Below are 26,744 nucleotides of genomic sequence, written 5' to 3' on the forward strand. Positions count from 1 at the left end.
GGCAGCGCGATGCAAGGCCTGCTGGGGAGCGTAGTCCGCGGCAGTACACCGCGGGAAGGGCAGCAGAGCAAAGGCTGCCGGGAACTGTAGTCTCCGTGAGGGGGAATCCTGGCAGACGCGATCCCGGGGCGGGAGCCGAGGTAAAGTGGCGATGTCCCGGAACCGCAGTTTCCGCTGTGACTGCGGTCAGAGCGGGACCCTGGCACAGGCGAATTGCCGACGGGGTAACGGGAGAGCGCTCAGTGCCGCGGCTGTGGAGATAACAGCGGTACCGAGGCCATTGAATCGCGTGGCCCTGCTCATTTGCCCGTCCAGTTCAGTGAGCGCAGTTATCACCTGCTGCCAGCACACGCCTCGTCAGGTTTTCTAAAGTTCGATCAAACCTATCTTTTTAAAGCGTATCACAGTCTTTTTGTTTCAGAAGAAAACCACGTGTATGGATCCGTGAACCTTTGTGCATGTCTACTACCCTGAGCGTTTTCAGGAAGAGGATGAGGCGGCGTGTGTCTTCTCCGGAGGGGTAGGTGAGCGCTCAGGATCGGGCAGCGGGAGCAGGATATGGGGATGCAAGGGCTGTGGGAGCCGGCATCAGCAGCGGCTTTCAGATCCAGGTGACTGTAGAGCTGCTCTGTGGAGAGGAGAGAGGCAAGGGGACTGCTCGACAGGCCGGGCGCCGATCGCTGGCCGGGCAGCCGGAGGTGGTGGGGAGCAGGGCGGACTGGGTGCTGCTGGCGGGCTGTGTGAGCAGTTGAGATGACACAGCGTGACCACCTGAGGTTTTCAATGGGGTGCTACAACTGGTTATTATCAGTGCAGCTTCTCGTTTGTAGTTGGAGTAAAAGCTGCTTTTCTCCTACCTGGGTGTGCCTCTTCGTAGAGAGTAAACGTTCCATATTAGTAAAAAATCCTTTACTGTGAGGTCGGTGAGCACTGGCACAGGTTACCCGGAGAAGCTGTGGATCCTCCCATCTTCGACAGTGTTCAAGGCCAGTTTGGGTGGGGGTCTGAGCAATCTGGTGTAGTGAAAGGTGTCCCTGCCCATTGCAGAGGGGTTGAAACTAGATGATTTTTAAATCCAAATAATTCTATGATTGTTTCGTGAATGAAGAAGCCTTGCATGTAACAACAGAAAAACGGCATCCTGTGGCTGTCGCTGAGCTGAGAGCTAATATATGATTATGCATGTGGGATGTAATATAGGTGGCTTAAAGCAGAAATCTCATGTAAGTGTACACTGCTCCTCCTAGTTTCACTGAGAATCATGCCTATCTATTGGAGGGAATTTGAGTCTTTATTATATATTCATGCAAATATAGAGATTAGCCTCTGACTAGATGGAGTGGGGGGAGGCACCTAGAGCTTTGTTTTTCCCCTTATCTGTTTTAGCAAATGAATATCTTGCCCTACCCTGTACTCCTGCATTACAGCACCAGCTCTTCCTGTCTTTCCAAACCCTGGAATTAACTCTATGCTTTACTTTTAAAACCTAAGAGATGAAGTGTAAAATGAAGCTGACACTTCCTGAATCACTATTACAATCCTGATAATCAATTATTTTAGCACAAGTTTTTGTTCCTTGTTTTCTTTTTTCTGCCCTTCCCATGACATCTTAGGTTGACCCTGTCAGAGTCAGGTGAATTGCTGAATTTCCTTGGGTGAGGAAGGCAAGTGCCCCTCTATCAGCACTTAAAATATTGATATTCTTTGCATTTGTTCACAGTTTGGTATTTCTGTGTTCTAGTTTTATTGTTTAAACTCCTCTCTGAGATGGAGAGAGGCCCATCATCATTGTGGGGTTTGTGTTTGTTCGGCTGGGTTTTGTTTTCACAGAATCACAGACGCGTTAGGGTTGGTAAGGACCTCTGGAAGTCATCTAGACCGACTCCCCTGCCAAGGCAGGGTCACCTAGAGCTGGTTACACAGAAGCACCTCCAGGGTGGGTTTTCAGTGTCTCCAGAGAGGGAGACCTCACGACCTCCCTGGGCAGCCTGTCACAGTGCTCTGCTACCCTTAATGTAAAGAAATTCTTGCACACAGTTAATGGAACCTCATGTGTTTAAGTTTATGGCTATTGCTCCTCGTCTTGTCACTGGGTGCCAGTGAAAAGAGTCTGGCACCATCTTCTTGGCACCCACCTTTGAGATATTTCTACGCATTAACGAAATCCATCCCCAGTCTTCTCCAGACTGAACAGGCACAGCTCCCTCAGTCTCTCACAAGAGAAGTGATCCAGAGATGGTTTGGTTTGGTTTTGTCTCGCTAAAACCCAGCTCAGCGCCCCCTCTGTGAGGGGCCCGGAGCGGCTCCCCTGGCCGCAGTCGTGGGGCGCTGTCCCCCCGCGGGGAGCCCCGGCGGGCCGGGCCGGGGGCACGGGGGGCCGGGCCGGGCGGGGGCCGGGGCCGCGCCATGAGCCGAGCCAGGCCCGCTCTGGGCCGCAGCTGCTCCGCGGGGCGGCGGGGCCGCGGAGCCGCCATTCCGGGCCTGTCCGCCGGGCGGGCCGGAGCGGGGAGACACGTCCGCGGTGAGTCCCGCCGGCCACGGGCACGGGCACGGCGGGCCCCATAGAGCGAGGAACCCGCGTTCCCATACAGGGAGGAACGAGAGCGGGGACTATTCGGGTGTACAGGGACCGAGGCTGGGGATCGGGCGCCGCCGCAGCGCGGAGGCCGGGCGGGAGCCGGGACCTGTCCTGAGCGGCCGACCCGCCATCGCACTTCTGTCCGTGCCTTGGTGTGCAGCTCATGGGGCACCCCCGGAGCCCTGGCTTACAAACGCGGCAGCCGCTGGGACCGAGCCCGTGGGCACCCACGGCTTTGAACCGCGCCTTCCTCACTGCTTACTGCTCGTAATACCTTCAAGTAATTGCCACAACACAGGACAAGTTTTAAAAGGCACATGCTGTTTGTTTACTTTCTGCGTTTCTCAGCTGTGTCAGAGTCAGCCAGTTTCGCTTTCAGTTCTCCGTGCTTCGGTACTTCAGGCAGGACGTATTTAAAGGGTTCATAAGCGAAATAGTAGGTTTGAGTTGAATTTAGTAAATGGTCTTGAGATATTGAATTAGGGTTGCTGTTAAAAGCGTTTTACTATTTGATTTTTGTGGGGAGAAAGTGTATAGGTGAGGTAGAGTCTGAACACGGTGTTACAACATCGTGAAAATAAGAGATTTACATTTTGCTCTTTAGTATCAATACACTTTTTACTTAAAGATATTTTCGCAGTTTATATTTACATCCTCTAACGATGTGAATTTGTGTAGATTGTACTTTTAGATTAGCTGATGCATGTAGTTCTGCAGACTGCTTGTCGGAGACTGATGTTCTACACTGATTTCAGTGGGACTCGGCCGAAACAGTCTGAAGGCCGAGTAAAGCAGCTTTTTAAAACAACCTCACTATTAAGTTCAACCAGAAACGGTGCTGATTGAGTTAACCAGAGAAGACTTGATTTAGATTTTGTCTGCGAGTTTTCATAAAGGTGGATTTGTGCTTCCATGGGAGCTGGGTTAACTTCTCTGGATCGTGGCATGTTTTTTAAAGTTTCTGACTGGTTTGGGTTTTTTGTTACTGTTATTTTTTGTTTCATTGGATTGTTAGGTTTTTTTGAGGTCCATGTGTGTGTGTATGTGTTGTTTTGGGGGTTTTATTGTTTTGGGTTTTTTTGGGGGGGTTGTGGTTTTTGGGGGGTTGGTTGGTTTGGGTTTGGGGTTTTTTTGGTTGTTTTTAGGGGTTTAGTTTGATTTGGATGGGGGTTGGGTTTTTGTGTTTTGTTATTTGGTTTTGGATTTGGTGGGGGGTGTTGTTTTTGGAGGGTTGTTGTTTGCAGGTTTTTGTTTGCTTGTTTTCTCTACTCACTTTTATTCCTCAAAAGTATTTCAATTAGTCTGTTTTGGTCACATTGGACACCAGAGCTAGAATTACAAAGATAATTTCATACAAGTTTTGTGAAAATTGGTGGCTCTGGAAAGCAAAGGGACTTAAATTTGTATCCTCAGTAAGGAATAAGCAGTTAGGTTTGCCACTTCATCTGTTTAAGTCATGAGACAATCTATCGAGACATTTGTGATTATTGCTAGTAGTGTTAAACTTCTTTAGTTTTGCTGTGGTTATCAAATGAGGCAAGGGTGCTCCTCCACTCTTCAGTCATAGTTCCCTGAAAGGGATATGTAAATGGTAATTCAGGGACCGCATAGGAGTGTGTGAATTGTAAGACATGACAGCTATTAGGATCACAGTTTCAGAACATTGCGTCAGGGCAGTATGAGCAGTAAAGTCCACTAGTCAACTATGTGTTGATTTGAAATTACTGTATAAAATTGTTTGGATATTAATAAATTCTAGATTTTAAGACTAGAAGAACATTTAAGATATTGTCATTGTTTGAAATGTTGTTGCCAAGAATCTAAATAAAGGTTTTTGAGTTGCTGTCCAGTCACTGACCAGTTGGAGTAAGCAGGTTAAAGCTTTTTAACCTGGACACAGACCACTGAGCATAGCTTTATGCTATTCAGGTGCACAACCTGAAAACCAGCAAAAAAGGAGCTGGTATTCCAAACTGCTGTTGTTACAGACAGGCTCTGTGTTCCTTTGCAATAAGTACAAAATGTGGGATTAGGTCTCTAATATAAGGTGCTCAGTCCTCATTCTCTGTAGTAGTGAGTGTGTGGAAGGAAACAGGGCTGCTACAGGGCAGTTCCTCCTGCTTGTCTGAGACACTACCCAGTGTCTGAGATAGATTTAGAGACATGCTGCACAATGGCTAGATTGTCAAAAGGTCTTTTACCTTCAGATTTCCTGGTCTTTAGTCCCATATCAGTATTAGTAGGGCTAGCAGGCTTAGAAGACGGAAAATAAAGGATGGTCACAACATCTTGCATCTACAGGATTGTGGCTTTGCATTGATGTCAGTTCAGAGTTCCAGTAACATAATCCAATTACTTCTAAAATCATAATACGGCTTTGTGAAATAAGGAAGATGTAAGGTTGCTACAAAAAAAATGGTGAAAATGTAGTTAAAATACACGTCACAGACGGTAAAAGTCAAAAGCCATGAATATTGTTGTCTTTTTAGGAGATGAAGAATAAGAGAATGCTGTGACCAAATTTTCATTGTGGGGGAATTCTGTTTTATTTCAAATGTATGATTAGTTTACATAGAATAGATTATATTTTTTCTAAGCTGTAGTGGAGAAAATACCAGCAACAATTACATTAAACTAGAAACAAGAAATTTTTTGTTTTGTTATCCAGTAGAGATTCTGTGGATGCCCCATCCATGGAAGAATTCAAGGCCAGACTGGGTCAGGCTTTGAGCAGCCTGGGTACTGGAAGGTGTCTCAGCCCACGACACAGGAATTGGAACTAGATGATTTTTAAGGTGCCTTCTGATCCAAACCATTCTATGATTTTTTTGTTCATGCAGTGTCACAACAAAAGATCAGATAGATAATCTCATGTAGCTACTATTCTAGGGACTGATTCATCCTTAGGGTTACTGTAGTAAAATAGATTTGGTCTTACCTGATGTGAATGTAATATTCTTCCTTTGCACACTTTGTTTAGAGGAATGCATATGGCTATGCTGTTTCACATAGGACCTTATGGAAATTCAGGATATTGGTTTAACTGATGGCAGTGTGACTTGTAAGGTGGTGACTTACATGACTAAAAATTTGGCTAGGACAGATCCCCACTCCTATTGTATTGTAAAGCTTCATTTCTTTTCTGGTAGCAGACTGTTTTCTTCAGGCCAGAAAACTTTATCCTGTGACTTCAGCAATAGTGTCTCCCATCAGGGCTGCCTGCAAGCTTGCTGTAAGGTACCTTTAACTTTAGCATTGGAGTAGCTTTGGGGATTACACCCAGTCACATCCAGATGCAGGCTGGCCCTTTCTGCTGAGAGACCGAGACAAGTGTTTGTGTATGGCTGACAGGGACTGTTCTCTTGGAGGAGAGTGGAATCTGCAAACAAGCAATTTCAGATGGGTACAGAAATCAAATGGATTATGTTCTGTGCTTTCAGACCAAAGGCTAAGTCTTGAAAACATGATTCCTGCAACTGTTCACACTGTCCTGAGTGCTCTATATTTATGCTGCCACAGAAAGAACTGGTTACACTCGGAGGAGAAAAAACACAGGAAACGTCAAGGACTGAAATGTGCTTGCAGCTAAAGTATCTTCATCATGAATAGGTACAAAACTATCAGACAGCTTGGTGATGGGACCTACGGCTCTGTTCTCCTAGGGAGAAGCATTGAATCTGGAGAGCTAATAGCCATTAAAAAGTAAGTGCTTTCATAGATTGCTTAATAATGCATAGTCCAGGTTTTTCCTTTCTAGGTCCACATCGACTTGGTCATGCTGGTTTGAGTGCTACACATCCCATGCAGCTTTTTAATATGGAGTTGTGTTTTGGCAGCATGAAAAAGTTCCTTTATCTCAGCAGGAGATAAAGAGGGAGAGATATATAGGCTTACTGTGTAACAGCACTCCACTGCTATGTGCAGTCAAATGTGTGTTCTATGTATTATTTAGAGTATTCTGCAATGCTGCTTTGAAATGTACAGCCTTTTTGCTGCTGCTTACATGGAACATATATTTTGTAGTCTAATTTTTAATGGAATATTAATAGTGCACTGATAACACAACTGATCTCATTGTCCATTATCTGTATCTTTTATGCTATTATATTATAATAGCATAAAAGATACAGATAATGAGATAATAAGATATTATTAAGATTTTCTTGAAATTCCTGGAGAAATTCACTTGATTTTCTCATCTCCTTCAGCAGTGACCTTAGTTTGTAAATGGCTTATTTGTCCTAGCTATGGTAAGAGACAGCTGTAAAGCATTGCAGGCACCTTCCTGAAATACCGACCATGGCCACGACAAGGGACAGACTTGTCAAAAGGGCTTTCAGTACAATGCTGTTTTGTATGAGCAGTCAATAGCTGGCTTTATCAACTTTCTAAATCCCTTGTGCTGAGGGTATTTTGCCTATATCAGACCTTGCTAGAAGCACCTTTAATTTTCAGTTTGTAATATGGGAAAAATTCAGAAAAATCAGAACGAGCCAAAAGTATTCTCTTAGCTTAGGTGTTAATGCCGGTCCTTTGTTAAAAAAAAAAGTGGCCTGGTAACTGAGTGCACAAGACTGTAAGTACAAAAAGAGTCCTTAAAAAAAAAAACACCAAAAAAAACCCTGAAAAAAAACATCCAGACCCCTTCATGACATGAAGGGCTTGTGGTTCTCAAACTACTCTAATTGTAAGGGCTGATTTCAAACCGGAAACTTGATACAATAATAAGTAATACTGAATTATCATTAAACGCAAAGACTCAGATCTTAAGAGAGTGTCTAAAACTCCCTCTGAAATCCAGACTCTATATGGTTGAGTATTTTTGTAAGTTTTAATCTGTGATCTTCTGTATGTGTGTATGTGTGAGCCTTCATCCTTTTGGTCCTAAAGCATAGCCTCAAAGAACTGAGTGGTAATCAAAATGCATATGAACACACAGGACCATACATACAAATACTGTGTTCATACACACACACAAATACTGTGTTCAGAGTTGCTATCTAGCTTAGGAGAAAACTGCCGCACAATTTGTTTCTGTTAGAGCAGAGTTCTTTATAAGCTTGAAAGGGAAAGTAGAATTCAAAAAGCAGTTGGCATGACAGATGCACCTTGCAAGGGAAGGAGAAACATGGGGAGCAGTGGACAAAGGAAAATGTGGAAATACAGCAAGATATTAAAATTACAGAGAAGAGAGGCAAGGAGAATATGATAAAATTTGAACCCAGTGAAGTGATTGGATCTTCATTTGATTTGTTTCAAAACCTTCCTCTAAGTTGTTCATAACTGTCAAAACTACCCTTGTTCTTTTTACAGTTAGACTCCACCACATTGTTACACCAGAAAGAAAACTAGCATGCCTGAGCTTGTTGAAGGCTCTGAATTATTTTCAGCAAGATATATATAAAGAAAAATGCAATACTGTGTAATAGTAATTATTATTTGACTGTAATTCCATTTGAGTGTGTATTCTAATAAATCTACTTGACTATACCTTGTCTAGAGATGTAAAGTGTTTTGGCAAAGGAGCTAACATCTCACATTTTGATGGAAGAATTAAATTGTTAAGATGCAGTGAGACTTTTGGTTCTAAGAACAGCTTATGTTTTCAATGCTTTAGTCATTATTTTCTCCTCACTTTTGTAGAATGAAGAGAAAGTTTTATTCCTGGGAGGAGTGCATGAACCTTCGAGAGGTTAAGGTACTTGTTTTGTTTAATAGTTAACTTCAAATTAGACTGTTACTGTCACACTTGGGGGTAACATCAAATTCTTTACAACTCTTCTGTCATAACACTACTCCCAAAGTGAGCTGTAGCATTTGACATTACAGTTTTGTTTTCTGACTCTGCATTGGAAGGGAGTGCTGATAGTCTTTTAAAAATGCTTATTGAAATTCTGTATTCTTACAAAAATTATTTGGCTGTAGAGAGCTGATTCCTCCCTGCATTGAGGGGTGTGTGAGTGAGAGCTTTCCTGTCACAACACCTAGAGTTGATAGGTGTTTGTTTTTCAGAGCTTGAGAACATATGCCCTTTGCACAGCATTAACTTTTGTATGTGCAGTTGTGTCTCTATAGTTGGCTTGGGGACAGACATTTAGCATTAAATTCTGATGCTGATGAAGCACTGGGGGTAGGCTCTAGGGACATCCTTAATTTAGTCAGCACTGAAAAGATGCAGACAACCTAGGTAATGTTTCTTACAGTACCATGTAAAAATGGACATCAAATACACTGAAAATTGAAAAAGAGGAGGAAGACCCAAGTTTTCTGGTTTTGGTTAGGGTAGATTTAGTTTTCTTTGTAGGAACTTCTATGGGTTTGTGTTTTGGATTTCTGACCAAAACAGTCTTGACAATACAGGCATGTTTTAGTTATTGTTGAGCAGTGCTTTCACAACCTCAGGCCTTCTCTGTTTTTCATGCTTCCTTGTCAGTGAGTAGGCTGAAGGTGGGCAAAAGGCTGGGAGGGGACACAGCCAGGACAGCTGACCAGAGGGACATCCCATATGACATTGTGCTGAGCAACAAAAGCTCAGGGAAGGAGGAGGAAGCAGGAGATCTTCAGGGTGAGGGCATATGAATCCCAAGTAACCATTATATGTGATGGAGCCCTGCTGTACTGGAGGTGGCTGAGCACCTGCCTGCCCATGGGAAGCAGTGAATGAATTCCTTACTTTGCTTTGCTTGCATGCTTGCCTTTACTATATCTCAGCCTATGAGTTGTCTCACTTTCTGCCCTTCTGATTATTTTCCCCATCCCACTTGGGCCCACTTGTGGGCTCAGCTGCCCACAAAGGTTAATCCACAGTACTAAGGAAGACTTTCCAGGGTTGTTTTTAGTCTTGACTCTAACCTGACTGTTGCCAGTGCAGGTGCAGGAAGAGTGTGAATCCTGCCATTAGGAAGTTTCTTATAGAGAAAATGCAATTGTTTTGGTGCTTAGTTACAGTGATAGCAGATAGCTGGCTTCTGAATGACCAGCACACATTAAATTGCAGCATAGACTGTATATGTATATGGTAATACTTGGAGATCCAGTCTTTGTTCTCAGAGCTGTCTGATTATTTAAGACACCAAAGAGTTTTTGAAGTTAATCCTTCTGCAACAGTGAAATAAGTTGGTTTTGTTTTTTTTTTTCTTCGCTATATTATGACCCTTGTAAAATCCTGTTTTAATTTTCTGTTTCTAGTCTTTGAAGAAATTAAACCATGCCAACGTGGTAAAGCTGAAAGAAGTTATCAGGGAAAATGATCATCTGTATTTTGTGTTTGAATACATGAAGGAAAATCTTTATCAGCTAATGAAAGAGAGGTATGTAACAGCATCACCCATTCCTGATATGTATTAATTGTGTAATGTGCTTTTAACACCTCTGATACTGTTCAAAAGGCTTTGGATCATTTGTTTACGTTTGGATCACTATCATTAAAGGTGCAGGCTGCAGTAGGAGCTGTGACTGTCACCTTTGAGTATATCCCAGCCAGTCTAGTGTGAGTTTCCAGTGTCTTGTCCCAGATTAGTGTGGTAGGGGGAGTAGGGTGTTCTTTTAAGATGTAGTAACTGTGGGCTTTTAATGGTAAATTTTGTGCCAAGGGACAAATAAGTATTTCCTCTGTAGCTAGAAAAAAAATTAGGCAAACAGGAAAAGCTAACTAGAAGTTTTATTTGTCATTACTACCTTTTATCTTTGGTTCATTGGATAGCATAAGCTAATGTATGAATTTAATCATTAATATTTATTTCTTCGCTTTTATTCCACAGAAACAAACTATTCCCTGAGTCTACAGTTAGGAATATTATGTATCAGATCCTGCAAGGGCTTGCATTTATTCATAAGCATGGTAAGTTACGTTTTAGCTATAAACATCCTGAATTAGAGACAAATAGTGTTTTGTAAGTTTTTTGATTAATACACAAGCAATTACTTCACTAACTTTAGTAGGAGGAATGATCAAAAGAATGGCTCTGTATGAGAGATTCAGATTTCTGAAAACACCTGTGTTTTGTAGTTGCCTAATCTTTCTTTCTGGAGATTTGCTCAGTTCCTTTTCTGTACATTTCCACTTTCTCAGTCTGGCAGCTGGCCACTCTCAAGCTTGTTAGATGTTAATGAACACATTTCTTGGTAGATTTAAAGGTCCTCTGTGACTGAGAATAAAGAAGAAATTACTCTTTTCTCAAGGTACATGCCAGATACCTGAATAAAACACACACATTCTTTATAAGATACATTTAATGTAATAAAGTTTGAGTGACAAGCAGCTTTCCTTGCATTGGCTTCCAACTAGTATTTGCAACAGTGATAAAAGCTAAAGCTGATGTACCAGCCAGTAGTAACAACAATAACCCACTTAACTGATAAAAAAAATCTCAAAACAGACACCTTGTTTTAACAAAAACTTCCTCACTGTTTTTTGCTGACCTGTGCAATTCTGTCTGCTAGATACACTGTAGGGTGTGTTGCTGGGCAGCTCTCTGGGTTATCAGAAGAGAACTGACATCGGTGGTCAAAGGCATATAAGGTCCATATAAGGACTGAAAGGCATATAAAGACCACCATTACATTCTTCATTCACTTGAAGAACATGTTTAATTGCATTTTGCAAAATATTTTCCAGCTAATGATTTTATTCACACTTTTAATGGGGCTTGGATACTCATCTGAAACCTAACTGTAAATTCCAGTCTGTTTCAGTGACATACATAATATGTAAAAGCAGAAAAATATTATGATTTATTTGGAAAAATCTAAGCCAGCTTTTTTCAATAAATTGTAAAATGGATACAGCCTTTCAGAACAGCTTTTATTGCTATTTAACTTACTATAGCTGTGAAGACTGAACAGTTCTATGTCAAAACTGTCTTTTTCATTGACCTGCTACCACACTAGACTTGTATTTCTGCCAAGATGTTGCAAATGTAGTTAAGAGCACCTGGAAATGTTTGGCAAGTCCAACAGGATGGTTGTGATGATTTGTGGCTCACAGTGTAAGAATGAGTGTCCCAATATTCTCTTAGAAGTGTTTTGGAAAAAAGTCACATGAATATTTTTTCTCTCTCTGTATTTCTCTGTTCTGCTCCTGTGTGGCATAGAAGTGCTTGTCAACTAAACTTCTTACATTCTTTGTCCATCCAAACTTTTAAGCATCTTTTTATATTTGAATACACAGCAGATTACTCTTTTTACAAGTTTGTCATGAAATAAATTGCCTCACAAACATTCTCTTGGTGCATGTTTGTGCAGCAAAATACAGAAGTGATTGTATTAAATGCTAAGAACAGGCTTGACTGCTTTACCTGGTACCTTTCACAAAGAAGCAGTAGTTCAAGCTGGCACCAGAATATCAACTCAACATCCCTAGGAAGGATGCAGTCTCCTGGTTAGTAGATACCTACAGCACTATGTCTTCAGTGCTGTTACGCATTAATCTAACAAACAATAACAAAAAAAGCTAATGTAGTTCTACTGGACAATGTAGACACATCCTGTTCAATGCTTAGTCCATTTTCTGTGAGAGCATATTCAAAGCTGTGGAAAAAGTATATTGGTAATATTGGAGTTTCTGAGAGGGAGCTCAGAGAGCTCTAGTAAAGTACTACAGAAGGAGCTGTATCTAGGAATGGTGGTTCAGAAGCTTGCAAGAAACAAGCATAAGGACAAGATTTCCGGGCTAATGGTGGAGACAAATTTCAGAGACGGTAGTCAATGATACTCCAACCCTCTTCTCTCCTTTGTATTGAAAGAGCTCTTGCCAAATATTCATTCATGATCAGTTTTTGCTGAATGCAGGGAGCAGTAAAAAAATGTACTGAGATCCTCTTACATCTTGTTGAGTAGCTGAGTGCTTGCAGATTATGTTCTCAGATTTAAAAAAAAAGTTCAAAGTGCAAAAAAACCCCTCATTTTAATTTATATTCTGTTTAAAATAAAATTTTATGTAACTGATTGATAACTTACTTGGGACAGTTTCAAATTAGAATTAAACTAGCATTAAAATGGTGGAATTCTTTATGTTAGAGAAGTGTCACTTGAAAGAGAGCTGTCTTGAATAAATACTCTGAATTGTTGCAAGGTAGCCAATTTGTGTATACTGTTCTTCACAATTTTAGATGAAAAACACTGTACTGGTCAGCTCTGCTGATCTCATATGACTTTGATGTCTGTGTGGTGCTATTCCAGCTTCAATGCTAAGAACTAAAGCAAAACAATCCAGCTGGAAAATAAAGGATACAGTTGCGAGTGACATTGCAATCCACATCAATATTTCATTTGAATTTCAGGGTTCTTTCACAGGGACTTGAAACCTGAAAACCTGCTTTGCATGGGACCAGAACTTGTGAAAATTGCAGATTTTGGCTTAGCCCGAGAAATCCGATCTCGTCCTCCTTACACTGATTATGTATCCACAAGATGGTAAGTGCTTGTACTCACCTATGTAGTAGGAACTTGTAATCAACACTTGAAAGTAGTACTGTACTGAATTTGGGCTGATTGTTATACTACTTTTAATGCCTCTGGGTTATGAAACTTTTATATAAGCTTGGTATAATTTGAAAAGCTTCATTTAGTGCAAGACAGTTTACAAATAATAGCAGCACAGGAGCAGAGAGGGAGTGTGGTAAGGCTGGTGGGAACACACTAGGATTGCTGTGTGTCAGGAAGGTGTAAGAGAGTTTACAGAAGCTTATGTGGTTTTAATAAAAAGTCTGTGTACTGGAGACAAGAGGAGGTTTTGAAGAATGTTTGCTCTTAATAGCTAAGAATGAAGAGGTGAGTGATTTCATGTATGTTAGAGTTGTGTTGATTGTTGGGATTTCCTTTTCCGTCTTTCTTCTACAGGTACAGGGCTCCTGAAGTACTTCTGAGATCTACCTGCTATAGTTCTCCAATAGATATTTGGGCTGTTGGTTGCATAATGGCAGAAGTTTACACGCTGAGGCCTCTCTTCCCAGGCGCCAGTGAAATTGATACTATATTCAAAATTTGCCAAGTCTTAGGGACACCAAAAAAGGTAACTGAAGTGATACTCCAGGCTGCAGTAATCCTGGAACTGTTCTACAATACACAATGGCATGGTAGCAGTAAGCATAAAAATAATAAATTTTCCTGATTACTGTTAATTTATGGTATTACATATATATTAGATATGTATTAGATACATATGGTATCAGATAAAATAAACTAAATTAAAACTTATTTTCTGTGCAGTAATTATGCTATAAAAGCTGACACATAGAGGAGGAGAAATAGACGCCTGCACAGCAAACAAAATCCTTAGACTGGGATTTCATTAGGTGGGAATTTAAATTTTCTCTTGTACATTGCATATAAACCTATGGTTTAAAGAGGTTGAAAATTGAGATCCTGGCAAGATTCCTATTTCCTGACTCTGTTTGTGCCCTTGACTCTGTCAGATGTACAGCAAGACTCACCTCTCACCAGAGGTTTGAGGTGAAGATTTTTAGTGAAATTTTCAGTGTAAGACCAGAGTAAGCTGGACATGGTCTGTTACTGGTAGAATATGTGCTAATGTGCTTAGGCACTGATACTTTACAGCTGAACTTTATTTGTGTTTGGAAATCTCACTCTTCCAGAACGACTGGCCTGAAGGCTACCAGCTTTCAGCTTCTATGAATTTTCGCTGGCCTCAGTGTGTACCTAACAACCTAAAAACTCTGATACCTAATGCTAGCAGTGAAGCGGTGCAGCTCATGAGAGACATGCTGCAGTGGGACCCCAAAAAGCGGCCAACAGCTAGTCAGGTTTGATTTCGTTTTTTTTTCTCTGCTTGTGATTTTTTTCTTTTACTGCAAGGAGCAGTCATTTAGCAGTGGCTCAGGGGTGCAGTTCTTAGAAGGGAGAAGAGAATCCCAGAGCAATTTGCCAGACAAAGGAGGGTAATTAAGAGAGAGTAATCAATCTTTTGAATGAAACATCAGCTGCTTGGGGTATGTGCTCAGTGATCAAAGGTGTGACTGCAGCATGTAAATACACCTGAATTAAGTGTTATCCAGTCACTGACTAGCAGCAGAGTGAAGGTAGGATGAATGGCTGTAGGCTATGATGCTGTTCCTTCATTGTGGTAGGCCAAAGAATGACTGGAATCTGGTTCAACCACCTTTCCCTAGGCAACTTGTGCCAGTGCTCAGTTACTCTCAGGGTAAAAAGGTATTTCTTTGTGTTCAGAAGGAGCTTCCTGTGTTTCAGTTTGTGCCTGTTGTCACTGGGCACCCCTGAAGAGAGACTCGCTCAATCTTCTTTGCACGTTCCCTTCTGGTTTTTTTGCATACTTTCATAAGATCAAGAACCTTCTCCTCTCCAGGCTAAACAATCCCAATTCTGTCTTTGCTCATACATGAGATGCAGTCTCTTAATCACCTTTGTGGCCCTTTGCTGGACTCTCTCCATTATGTCCATCTCTCTCCTCTGCTGGGGAGGCCAAAACTGAACACAGCAGTCCAGGCATGGCCTCACCAGTACTGAACAGAGGGGAAGAATCATTGCTCTTGACCTGCTGGCAACAGTCCTGTTCTGGCAGCCCAGGAGTTAATCTTATTTGCAGCAAGAGTGTATTTGGTAGCCCTTCCATGTTCAACTTGGTGTCTACCAGGTCCTTTCCTGCAAAGCTGCTTGCAGGTAATTGACCCCAGCATGCACTGGTGCACGTGGTTATTCCTTCCCAGGACTTTGATGAGGTTCCTGTCAGCCCATTTCACCAGCCTGCCGAAGTCCCACAGGGTGGCAGCACAACCAGCCAGCGTGCCACCACCTCCTTCCGCTTGTCACATCAGCAAACTCGCTGAGGGTGCGCTCTGCACTACCAGCGACATCATTAATGAAGGTGTTGGAACAGTATTTGCCCCAATATTGACCTCTGGGGAGCACAGATACTTCCTGGCCTCCAACCAAGACTTTGTTCCACCGATTGCCACCCTTTGGGCCTGGCCTTTCAGCCAGCTGTTAGTCCACCTTGCTCTCTGTTCCTCCAGCCTAGTGTTGCCTGGATAAGGCTTGCTTTTACAGGGCAGCCACCGCTCAAGTGTGTTGCAGATATGTTCTGTACATAAGCATTGCCCAAGTCATCACTATTGCACACAGGTGGTGGCTGCTGGTTTCAGGTAGTACTCAACTAATACATTGATCAGGGCACCTTTTGGAAAACAGATGTATTTCTGGGTTGAAATCTGACACTTGACTTCAAGGGCCATAGCTGAAGCTTTGTGATTTAATTAGACCTTCAGTACAAATTGCAATAAAAAGCTTGAAATGTAATTAAAATAGTTTAAAAATTAAATAAATTAAGAACTCTTAAAGGTAATGAAGAGCAAAAAACCAGACTGTAATGGTATTAAGAGCATTAACAAATGTTTTACAGTAAAGGACAAATAGAGTGAGGAATCTGAACTTTTAGAAGCTTTTTGCAGTAAGAAGTCTGGGAAAGAGTATGTCTGAAGCATCAAGATAGATTAATTGCCTTTACTGACAACTTCCTAATTACTTGTAAGGTGGGATAAAAGTACTTTTACTAACTAATTGTACTAACTTGTCAGAAAAGGTAGAGGCTAATTTCCATAAGAGATGTATTTCTTTCAGTTAATTCAAATTGTCTCAGAAATGAAGAATAGAAGAGGTGGGATGTCTGTTGGGGTCACTGAGTTTTGCTGGCTGAATCTGTAATGATGAGGTGGGATGTGTTTGCACGTGCATACATGAAGAGACAGCATGTAATGAAACATGTCTTTAGATGCCATATACCTGGTTAACTATCTTAATCTGCAGAACCTTTCCTTCTGTACTAGTCCACAGAAGATTTGATCTCTTGAAACTTCTCTGCTGTTGCAACATTTTTTTGAAGTGGATTGTGCTCATTAGAATCTGGTGTTGAAAGACATGTCTTCTGCTGTTTCCTACCCTAGAAAAAAAAGGAAATTAAATTTGTACTGACACATAGGAGTGGGGTAAATGAAAAACTTAGGTTTTCAAAGCCTAACTTCTTTATTACTTTTTAGGCACTTCGATACTCATACTTCCAGGTTGGGCATGCCCTGGGCATTCAGGAACTGGGAAAACAAAAGGAACTGCATAATAAATCATCTCTGCATATTAAGCCTGTCCCTCCAGCACAGCCCCCTCCAAAACCTCATGCCCGAATTTCATCAAGGCCTTTTCAACAAAGCCAGTCTTCTCAGCACGTGGTATATGCATGTAAAACAGACAACTCTGGGGCTGAGAACAGTGACTACTTACAGGAGGACAAATCTAACCAGGTTCTTCTGCCTGCAATTCACAATAAGGTTCCTCAGCAGGTAAAGGTCCATCTAGCATAAGATAAGCTTTCTGATATACTGCCTGATTTTTTTCCTTGTGTTTCTTTTTCTTGTTCTCTTTCAAGGCTCTTGTACTTCACTAAAAGGATAGTGAGCAGAACTAAAAAATGGTTCCAATGTTCCAGCTTTCTGCTAGAAACTGGAAGTTCTCTACTGAAATATAAATCCAGTTGCTGTAAAACAAGCAAGTGAATTTCTCAATTTAGAGCCATTTTGTGCTTCCCTTTGTTGTAAAGCACCACTTACAGGATGACACTGATTTCATATGAGTAAAAAGGATGTACAGTGTTCAAAATATTAATGGGATTGATGCCATTATTAAGCTAAATAGTACTGAAATGAGGGAAAGGAGACTATTGCCTTTATCCATTTAAGGCATCCAATTCATTGACTGGGAATAATAGTCCCTTTGGTCTTCCATGCTGGACGTGGAAACCAACAGATTCTTCCTGCAGCATGAGAATGTACCCTTTCTGTCTACTAATGAGACTGGATTCATAAAATAGATGATGAGAGCAGACAATGCAAATGCTGCTGCTACAGGATCAGTCATAAGCAGGGTCTGTACTGACCACTGTCACACAAAGTCAAAATGTACTGCTGGGCCTGAATGATTGAAGAGACACAGATTTGTACCTGTACTGTCTTGAAAGAGAAAAAAAATTTAAATGTCTGGACACAGGCTTGTGGAAACATAAGCATTCATGCAGTTTTATACTCCCAACATGGGTTTAGAAGTAAAAATTTAGTATAAGGTAATGGTTTGGGAGGTGCATACTGAAGCATGAATAGAATTGGAATTGAGACCCAAGAAATTTCTTTTTCTCTGTTAGTTCAAGATGCTTTATTGCAGGAAAAAAAGTATAAGACATATAATAATGTCAGCAGGCTACAGATCGTAATCTTAGCATGTTTAATGGAAGTTGAAGATTGTGTTGTTACAGCTTTACTACCACTATTACTCTTAAAGATCGAGGAAAAAAAAAATCCTCTTTGTTCCTGTCACCTAGTTTGTGGTCTAAGCATGTAGGTTTGTTTCTTTTCGATCTTTATAATAGAAAACATCTCCTGGGTCTGAGAATATAAATGGTGAACTTAAACCAAAACCTAGGCGAAGATGGGGACATCTTCCTAGGACAGTTAAGAGTTCTGAAGACTGGGATGACTTGGAAGACCTTGATTTCAGCTCTTCTATCATGAGAATGGACTTGAAAAATAAGAGGCAGAATGATGAAACTCTTTGTAGGTAAGGGATTTGTTATGTGTATATGCTGTTTGGTCTATTTCTTTGGTCTTTTCCTCTTTCTTAGTAATGTTGCTCTTCATGCTTTCTTTGTATTTGGAAATATATGTATATACAATTTCATGTTCTTTTTTTTTCCCCACTGAGAATGATAACTGGCTTAATTCTCCCCAAGTTAATTTTTGAATATATACTTTCAATTTTACATGTGGACCATTTTGACATATTCCATGCATATAAGCTTATTTTGGATAAGTCCTAGCTGAAGTTTCCATGGATGGTATAGAGAAGAGAGAAACTTATTGATTTATAAAAACTTGAAAAGCAGTATATAAGGGAACTAGAAGCACAAATCTGTTTTTCAGGTACACTTGTATGACTTCGGGTTGGTAATATTCCCTGTTTTCTGTGTGTTCGTGATGTCGGAAACACATAATAAGAAAATTATTCCTGGAGATGGGGTGGAGTTGAGAAAGTCAGCTGTGCATAAACATGTGCTATAAGAGCTGGACTACATGTACCAATTTTTGTGTTTCAGATTTGAAAGCATTTTGGATCTGAAGCCTTTGGATGCTGTAGGCTCTGGCAGCAGTGCACGAACTTCCCATGCGACCTTTTTGCGGCAAGACACTCCCACATTGCGAGTTTCTGCAGCAAAGCAACACTACTTAAACCATTCTAGGTATCGACCTGGTCAGTAAAAAATGCTTTTCTTTTCTTCCTGCAATTCCAACAGTATGAAATAGTCAGTGGTACATTAGCCCTTAGTCTTTGAACTTGTGGAGGGGGGCTACTGCTCAAAGAACATGAGGACAGAAAGAGCTTTCCTAATGTAGATGGCCATGACACAAACTGCATTGTAGTAGTCTAGCAACTGAGAAGTACTGCTTACAAACAAGGGAAAAGGACTGTTGGTACTTCTTCCTCCTGATGGATACTCTTTTACATGGAAGTGCATTAGAAAATGTCTGTATATGTGCCAAACTATTCCCTGTCTCCCTAAAAAGTGTAAGACTGGTCTTCTAGAGTGGAAAAGAAAGTGCCATGTGTTTACCTTATATAATACCATGAACTACAGGCAAACTAGTAGTGGGAATATGCTTTGCTGCAGTTTGGAGTTAAGTAAAATGCAGATCTATGTCTATAGAGAATTACATGCCTGTCTTCATGATAACCTCTGCTATACTGACACCAGTGCTGGGGCAGGATGAAGTACAGGAGGCAGACAGTATGTCTGCTAGTATTTAAAATGAGATGAGTATAAATGTATTCTTTCTCATAATTTCTATTCATAAAGGTAGTGTTAGCTATTTATTCACTTGTACTAACTATTTCTTCAAAATTAAGTAAACTAGAAGGTATTGTGACAGCAAACTCAGTCTTTTTTCTTGAAACGACTGACTTTCAAATTGTCTCACTTAGATAGAGTTTTGGTAGCTAAAACTTGTTTTACTAGAGATTGTAGAACACATTGATCCCAAGACTGCTTTAGCCATATCATAACTTGTGAGTGCATCCTTGAATGTTAGGTACCCTGCTTAAATACAAATATTAGGTGTCATCTGAACTGTAGTGCCAGCTGTTTGCATAATCTGAGGTTTCAGTAGAGACACCAAAGAAGAGTACAGTACGATGAGCAATGGAATTGTCATTATTGCCTCTCAGGTTCTCTTGTCACTGTTAGGCTTTTATAAGAACCACAGATTTCATGTACATAGCAAGGTTCACTTTCTGTGACATGAGAATATTTGTGGCCTTGATGTAAGGACCCTGTCCTGTGATATAATCAGCCATTGATGCTAGTGGAACTATTTACATTGTAATGTTTGCAGGATTAGGGCCTGTGCCTAGTTATAGCATTCCTGTATTATGAGAGGACGGAGAGTGACTGAGAGAGTCACTAAGAGAGAGTTTTTGGTTAAATTTAGTTAAGTTGAACCAGACTTCTGCTCTAAGATTGTGCATCAGGTGGAATGAATGCAGGTTTGTGTGGCAACAGGGATTTTAGTGAAGTAATCTTTGCATTTTTGCAATATAGGAATAAGCACCAGGAGTAGCATAGTCTCCACTTCAAACAAAGAGTCTGTTCCATCTAATCACTGGCCCAGTTCTGGTTTGTCTGGGAAGACTTCTGGTTTGGGAGGAAGTACTACCAGCAGGATGAATTCAGGTAAGAAGGTGTGCTTAAGACTGAGAAATGATAATAAGTGATGTCTGTGCAATTCCCCACCAGTGTATTTTGGAGTCATCCATTTCTAAAATGTTGTCAGCTCCAAAGATACCTGCTAACCCAGTCTTTCCGTTGTGTTAAAATGAGCACTCTTTTTTGGGAGACTGCCTTAAATTGAAGCATAGTAATTTTTTCTGATGAATCATCACAAGTCTGAAGTACCCCATGCATAGAAGGCTGGACAGCTTAGGTCTGTTCTACCTGAAATACTTCATCTTGCTTTCAGTTTCCCTCTTCAGTTTCTTTAAGTCATGTTTTCTGGTTTCCAAATTATTTTAGTCCACTTAGTGCATAAATGACTGTCATTACAGGAGAAATAATTACATTATTTCTGGTATAAATTGAACTAGCCATACACGCCACTATCATTACACTAATTAAGCAAAGAAAATCTATTATGTCTTTCAATTGATGTTTATAATAATGTAGTAATTTTAGTTTTAAAAATTCAGACAAAAAGCAAAACTATTCAATTTTTCTTCTTCAGTTTTTTTTGGCAGTTGGTATTCAGGTATTTAATCACTGTTGTTTAAGTTGAAGTAACTAATTTGTAGATTTTTACATTAGTTTTTATCAGATAGAATATGTTGATAAATACATTGATGTTCTTAGATTGTGTCTACATATTTCCTCTCTAAACCGTGGCTTCAGGTTTTCATGTGATACAGCTCTGCAGAGCCATACTTCTTTTGCATATGTCGTTTTGAAAGTGTTTTATTGCCAAAGTTTGTGTTGAATCTTGGCCCAAAGAAACATTCTGGGCCTCTAGAAAATCAGGTTAAAAAAACCCAAAAAACAACAACTTAAAGTTTTGCATGTAATTTAATCAGAAAATTAATTCTTCTTTAAAGAATTAATGTTCTTTAGAGATTTGAGATGGGAGGACACTGTAAATAGCTAAACTACATGAGAACCTTTATATTCATAGCACATCTCCCTCCTGGCTCTTTTACAAGTTTTTGCTTTTTTTGTAGCAGCATAGGATGTCATTAGGCTTTTCTCTTTTTTATTTACTACCATCATTTCCCACCACAGGCTTTGCCAATGCTCTACTGCAGCGTAGGCACGTGTGTGATGGCTCTGCTTTGTGCACGATACCTTGTTTAGTGTGCCTCCATGCTATAACTCCAGACTGTTTTGTTCCATTTCTGTGGCTTATCCTACGGATCAGTTAAATCTGTTGCTGCTCCTCTTAGGGACAAGTTTTATAGCTGGCTTTTAAAATTTGAAATGTGAATCTGTACCACATTTTTAAGTTGTGTTCTCACAGGCTTCACTAAGAGCTTTGTAGCACCAAAGCTCCAGACTCACTACATAGAAACCAAGAGTCAGTATATTCTTAGTACATAGTTGCTGAAAGTCAAGCAAGATCATTTCAGCTGAAATGCTAAATTTTGGAAACTTTGGGAAACCTTCAAGAAGCTGAGCTGTCAGGGAGAATTGCCATTCTCCCTGACAGGTACTCTTTGTACCTGTTCTCCATTCATCTCTAATGTAGTCTGATGCTGACAGTCTCCTGAATACAGGTATATATATAGTAGCTGTGGATTTCAAGTGTCTTCAATTAAGTTCTTGTTTTGATCAGTCCATGATCAGGCTTGGTCTTGAACATGGTCCCTCAGGGCACATCTTTGTCACCTGTTGACAGTGTGGGAGATCCATTGTGTTCAGGTGTCCCTGCCATTTCTTTCAGGGCCCATAGGATCAAGTGGTCTAGCAAGTGCTTATGTCCCTTCATTTCTGAAGAAGGAAGTAGGTTCTGCTGGGCAGAGGGTTCAGTTAGCACCAGTTGTGGATCCATCTTCTGGTAAGTCCACTACTGAAGTTCTCTTGGTCCTTTGGTCAGTACTCTGGTAATGCTGTATGTATGCAACACTGACTGAACTACTTATCTTTGCTTTATTTTATTTGTCAGTATATGACTGACTGGAAATATTGTTTGTAACCTCACAGAACTTCATATGGAGAAGGATTTGGTTTGTTTTTACTTTTGTGTATTAAATATGTGAGTTTATCTGCAGCTTATTTCAATGGGACCTAGAGGCTGGTGTGAGAGCTGAAACAGAATTCACACTTGTCAGATCAGTGATATAAATACACCTTGTCTGCTAAAGTTTTAGGGATTGGATCCACTATTGTTTCACATCAGCAAACTTTGTTAAAAATGGAGACTTATTTCCTGAAGAAGTAAGGATCTGGACCTGCACTCAGTTGTTGTTCAGCATGGACAGCTCTCACTAAATCCTTATATCACAGAATTTTTTTGTCCTTCAGATTTTGCATCTCTGACATCAGTCAGACCCCTACTTGGATGGCCATCATTCAGTTCACCTACCAAAAGTTCGCCGAGGTTAATGCCTCTGCCGCCGGCAGCAGAGCCGATCCACGGGCGCATTGACTGGTCTGCGAAGTACGGCGCTCACCGGTGACCTGGGAAATACCCTCTGACCAGTGCCTGCTTCCCAGGAAGTGGTGGCCAACATGAGACCATTTCATAGTGGTTTATATACCTGTACATTTAAAGGGAGTAGATCTTCCATGAATGAGACATTTTGAAGGGTTTTTTTACTTACTTGCATTAATCTGAATGCAATCTTGTACCTTTTTGTATGAAAATGTTTTGTTATATACTTGGGTCCAGTTATTTTCATGCAAGTGATACATTTTGTATATAAGGCTTAGGGCATTTGGCATTTTTATACAGCAAATTTTTATAAGGAACTTTCAAAGAAATTAATTTTTTTTATTAGATTCAACTTTTTTATACACGTGGATAAAAAAACCCACGGTGCAATATTGCAGTGAAAGGAGAAGTACTGAGGAAGGGGCATTCATTAGACATTTTCTGAAGTATATGTACTAATTGAGGCTGTGTAATTTCAAGTGATGCCATGTCTCAGTGCCACACTTTTGTTGTCCTATGCTCATAGCTTTGTGCTGACATCAGAGGAGTGAGTGACTTAACAGTCTTAAACCCTCCTTTGCAGTCACTGAGAAACTGCTGAAAGATAGTGGGAGGCACCTTTTTTTTTTAATTTATTTTTGCCTTTAAAAGGATTTTTGTTGGACTTCTAAATCTGAGGACTCTTGTTTGGTGAGGGGTAAATTCTCTTCTGTACATCTGTTTTCTGACACAGTGTTCCTTTTTCCTGCTCAAAAGTTGTTCTTTGGCATTGTTCACTATGAAATAGAATGTGGACCTACCTCTGTTAAATTAATGTAAATGGTCTAATGATTTCTAAGGAGAAAAAGCAGATTCTATTTCTTCTTTTTCTTTTGTTGCGATTGTTAGTTCTGAAGACATATTTAAGACCATATTAACAATTAATAAATCAATAACATTAATAAAACTGGTTTCAGAGTAACAAAATATTAATGATGTGCCAGCAACATAGTTTAAGGAAGCAAGATCTATGCAGCTGACGTACTTTTCACAACTGTTTTAAATGGCTGCTGTTTTAAATCACTTAAGGGAAGAAAATCCCAAAAAAACAAAACAACCTGGAGGAAATGATTCAGTCTAACCTTACTTATGTTTATACTCAGTTCTTCTTCATTCAATACATCTTCATTTACAATGTGAAGAATATGTCAGCTTCCATAAATTAGGCCCAGAGGCTCTACAGGAAAAAATGGGATCTTACACGGTCCTGTTAAGAAAATGTTGTAAAACTGTGGTCGATTTCACTGAAATTGATACAGTTCTTTGAAGAGCAGTTTAACTCCATTTATGAGAGTATGATTCATATCAACTGCTAGAGAAAAGAAAGTAGCCCCGTAATCTGATTTAGTTCTGCTCTGGAAAGGAGTGCCGGAGTCCAGCCATCAGCAGAAGATTCTTTTAGATCACAGCCAGCATTTCTCTGTTCCTGCACCTCCTTGTACAGAAGAAAGGTAAAACTCTTCAGTACTGTGGGAGAACACCTCCATAGCTGTGTTCTGGAGTGGTGCTGCCAAAGCTGAAGTGTGCTGGAAAAAATGCATCTCCCTGCAGAAGGGTGCAGAAATGCTCACTTAATGAGCTCATTGTGTGATCAGCTAAGGAAGATTGTTTATTTAAGAGATTTAAATCCAGCCTAAAGAGATCAGTTCTCAGCTTCCAGCTGTTTCACAGGAACTGAATGGCTGTGTGTCCGCGAGATCCTCTGCATGGGATCTGCCAGCACACACAAGGGGCAGACGCTGTGGTCTTGAGACTGAGAACCAATTCTGACCTTTTAGGTGCTTCCCATGGTGAACATGTGGGATTTTTGAAGAAACTGTACCCTAGGGTAGGCTGCTGGCTCAGTGCTACAGGGGGAACCACAGGGAGCACTGGTCACTGTTTGCTTTTAAGGGCTCAGGCCACAGTGAGACAGTACAAGACAAAGAGGGAACAAAGTGTGCATGTAAGACTTACACATGCCAAAGACATCTTCTGTGTCCTGTTGCTCTTTTTCTGGGCATAGCAAATACTAATTCCAAACCATACCTAACTGCTTCCACAGCAGTGATGCCAATGCTTAGCAAAGTAAGTAAAACAGCCATTTCTGAAGTGCACACTGGTGGGTGTCTGTGGGTAAGTGGAAAGGGAAATATGTATATCTGTGTTAGAACTGGAAAGATAGTTGTTTCTCTTGGTGGAAATAAATACCCGTATTTATGTCTACATTTAATTTAATTTATTTTATCACCAGGTAATTTGTCTCAAGAATGAACAATGATACTTATCCCAGTATCCCTAGACCTAAGTAGGCTATTTAAGTAGTCTGGTCTGTACACTTAGTTCCTACGAGTGGAAGGAGACAAATCATGAGAACAGGCAGCTGAGGCTTGGATTCATCATACCTAAGCATGAGCTCCTTTGTTGTGAGGTGACTCACCCCTGGCGAGTGAAAATCATGTCAAAAGAAATCTGTCTCATTTGAGAACATACTAATATTCTGGAGATACCTGAGTCCCTCCACTAAGGAGGGGGACAGTTCTGTGAGATTCAAGTAACACAGGATAAATTTGAACCTGGCCTGTAATCTCTGAACCTTTATCTGGCCATCAGTGATTCTTTTCACTATAGTATTCCGGCTTTAGTCAGTCCAGTGAAAAGATTAGATAAATAAATTGTACTTCCACTTTTCTTTTCTTTGTATCTCCTTCTTTCCTAAGTTTAAAGCCTTATATTTTGGGGAAAAAAGCTAATAATCCGGACATTCAGAATCACAGCTAGTTTTAACTTAGTGAGACAGAAAATCAGCTGTATGTAATGGCTGTAGCCTTTACTCAAGCAAATTCTTACTTACGATGGAAAAGTTCATTTTGAGCAGGACGGAGCTGAGTTTATGTATTTTACCGTGCTGTCTCTGTGCAATACAGGTATGGAAAAGATGGAGGACTTTATATATTGAAATCTGGACAAGCAGCATATCTGAGAATTTATGATATTTAACCTACTACTTTGTGCTTTAATATTTAGCAGCGTCTTTGTGGAAAATGTTTTTAGAATTGTACTGTTTACATTTTCTTGGGCTTAGGCATAACATGTAATAATAAAGGGGTCTGACAGTGGATTCATTACCCCTGTAATCCAGATTTTCCAAAATGTAATGTGTAAGTGCCATGATGTTAGCAAGGAGAAAAAAAAAAAAAAAAAAAGCCAGAAAACTCAGTCCCATGATGTTCCTGTGTCTGATATGGCTGTTGATATGAGCAGGATGTTCTGTAATGTGAGGGGGAAAACATGTACTGAAAGAACATTGTAGAACTTAGTATGGAATGAGGGGGTGGAATTGTCAGAGATGTGGAGAACTAATGGTTCTTGTTTTTTCAGTATTTTTGTTCCGAAACATTCTAAATGCTGTTTCATTCTTTCTGTGTCAAATGTCCTACCCAGAATAAAGTTATCCTTAAAGTACTACTGTCTGACTGACTTGCTCTTTTTTTCAGTTTTTAATGGAAGCTCTTTAGTTAGCCTTTTGTTTGGTTGGGTTTTTTTAGTTGGGTTATTCAGTTTATTCAGGTTTTTTAATTAGCCACCTTGGGGGGGCACTGCACGTTCACTGGCCACATGGTTTGAGTGTAAGCTTGTAATTTCTGCAATATACTGTGAGCTCCCTGTAAAACTGATTGCTTGGATGTCAGCTCCTCTGAAACTACCTGCAATACTGAATTATAATATGCATAACACTTCAAGAAAAACACTTCAGTCTAGCTGAACTAGATTGTTGTGGGTCCCTTCCAACGGAAAATATTCTATTTTGTTCTGTTCCTATTCTATTAAAAATTATTCTCAGTGTCTTGTGTCACCTTTTTAGCCTTCACCCCTGTCTTTCAAGGCAGTAGAAGCTGAAGATAGTTTATAACTTAAAAGCCCAGCCCTTTTATTAGCTGTTT

At 40.4% G+C, this 26,744-nt stretch overlaps 1 protein-coding gene across 13 annotated transcripts; it reads left to right on the forward strand.

Moving 5' to 3' along the window:
* Positions 1-2: 2 nt before the first annotated feature.
* On the forward strand, positions 3-26,265 carry CILK1 (ciliogenesis associated kinase 1). 13 transcript variants are annotated; one of them, XM_015621972.3, is made up of 15 exons: positions 3-140; positions 408-520; positions 6,019-6,280; positions 8,222-8,276; positions 9,767-9,888; positions 10,339-10,418; positions 12,859-12,991; positions 13,418-13,589; positions 14,173-14,340; positions 16,588-16,884; positions 17,964-18,151; positions 18,687-18,841; positions 20,187-20,318; positions 22,072-22,185; positions 22,653-22,987. In XM_015621972.3, exons 3-15 carry the CDS (start codon positions 6,180-6,182, stop codon positions 22,805-22,807), a joined length of 1,872 nt encoding a protein of 623 aa, XP_015477458.1. In that variant the 5' UTR covers positions 3-140; positions 408-520; positions 6,019-6,179; the 3' UTR covers positions 22,808-22,987. The 13 variants fall into 13 exon arrangements, with proteins under 13 accessions (XP_015477458.1, XP_015477457.1, XP_015477462.1 ...); XM_015621971.2 differs by having other exon boundaries at positions 422-520; XM_015621976.2 differs by having other exon boundaries at positions 422-520; positions 6,098-6,280.
* The last annotated feature ends 479 nt before the right edge of the window (positions 26,266-26,744 follow it).

The sequence above is a fragment of the Parus major genome, chromosome 3, assembly GCF_001522545.3.
Source record: "Parus major isolate Abel chromosome 3, Parus_major1.1, whole genome shotgun sequence".
Classification (NCBI taxonomy): domain Eukaryota; kingdom Metazoa; phylum Chordata; class Aves; order Passeriformes; family Paridae; genus Parus; species Parus major.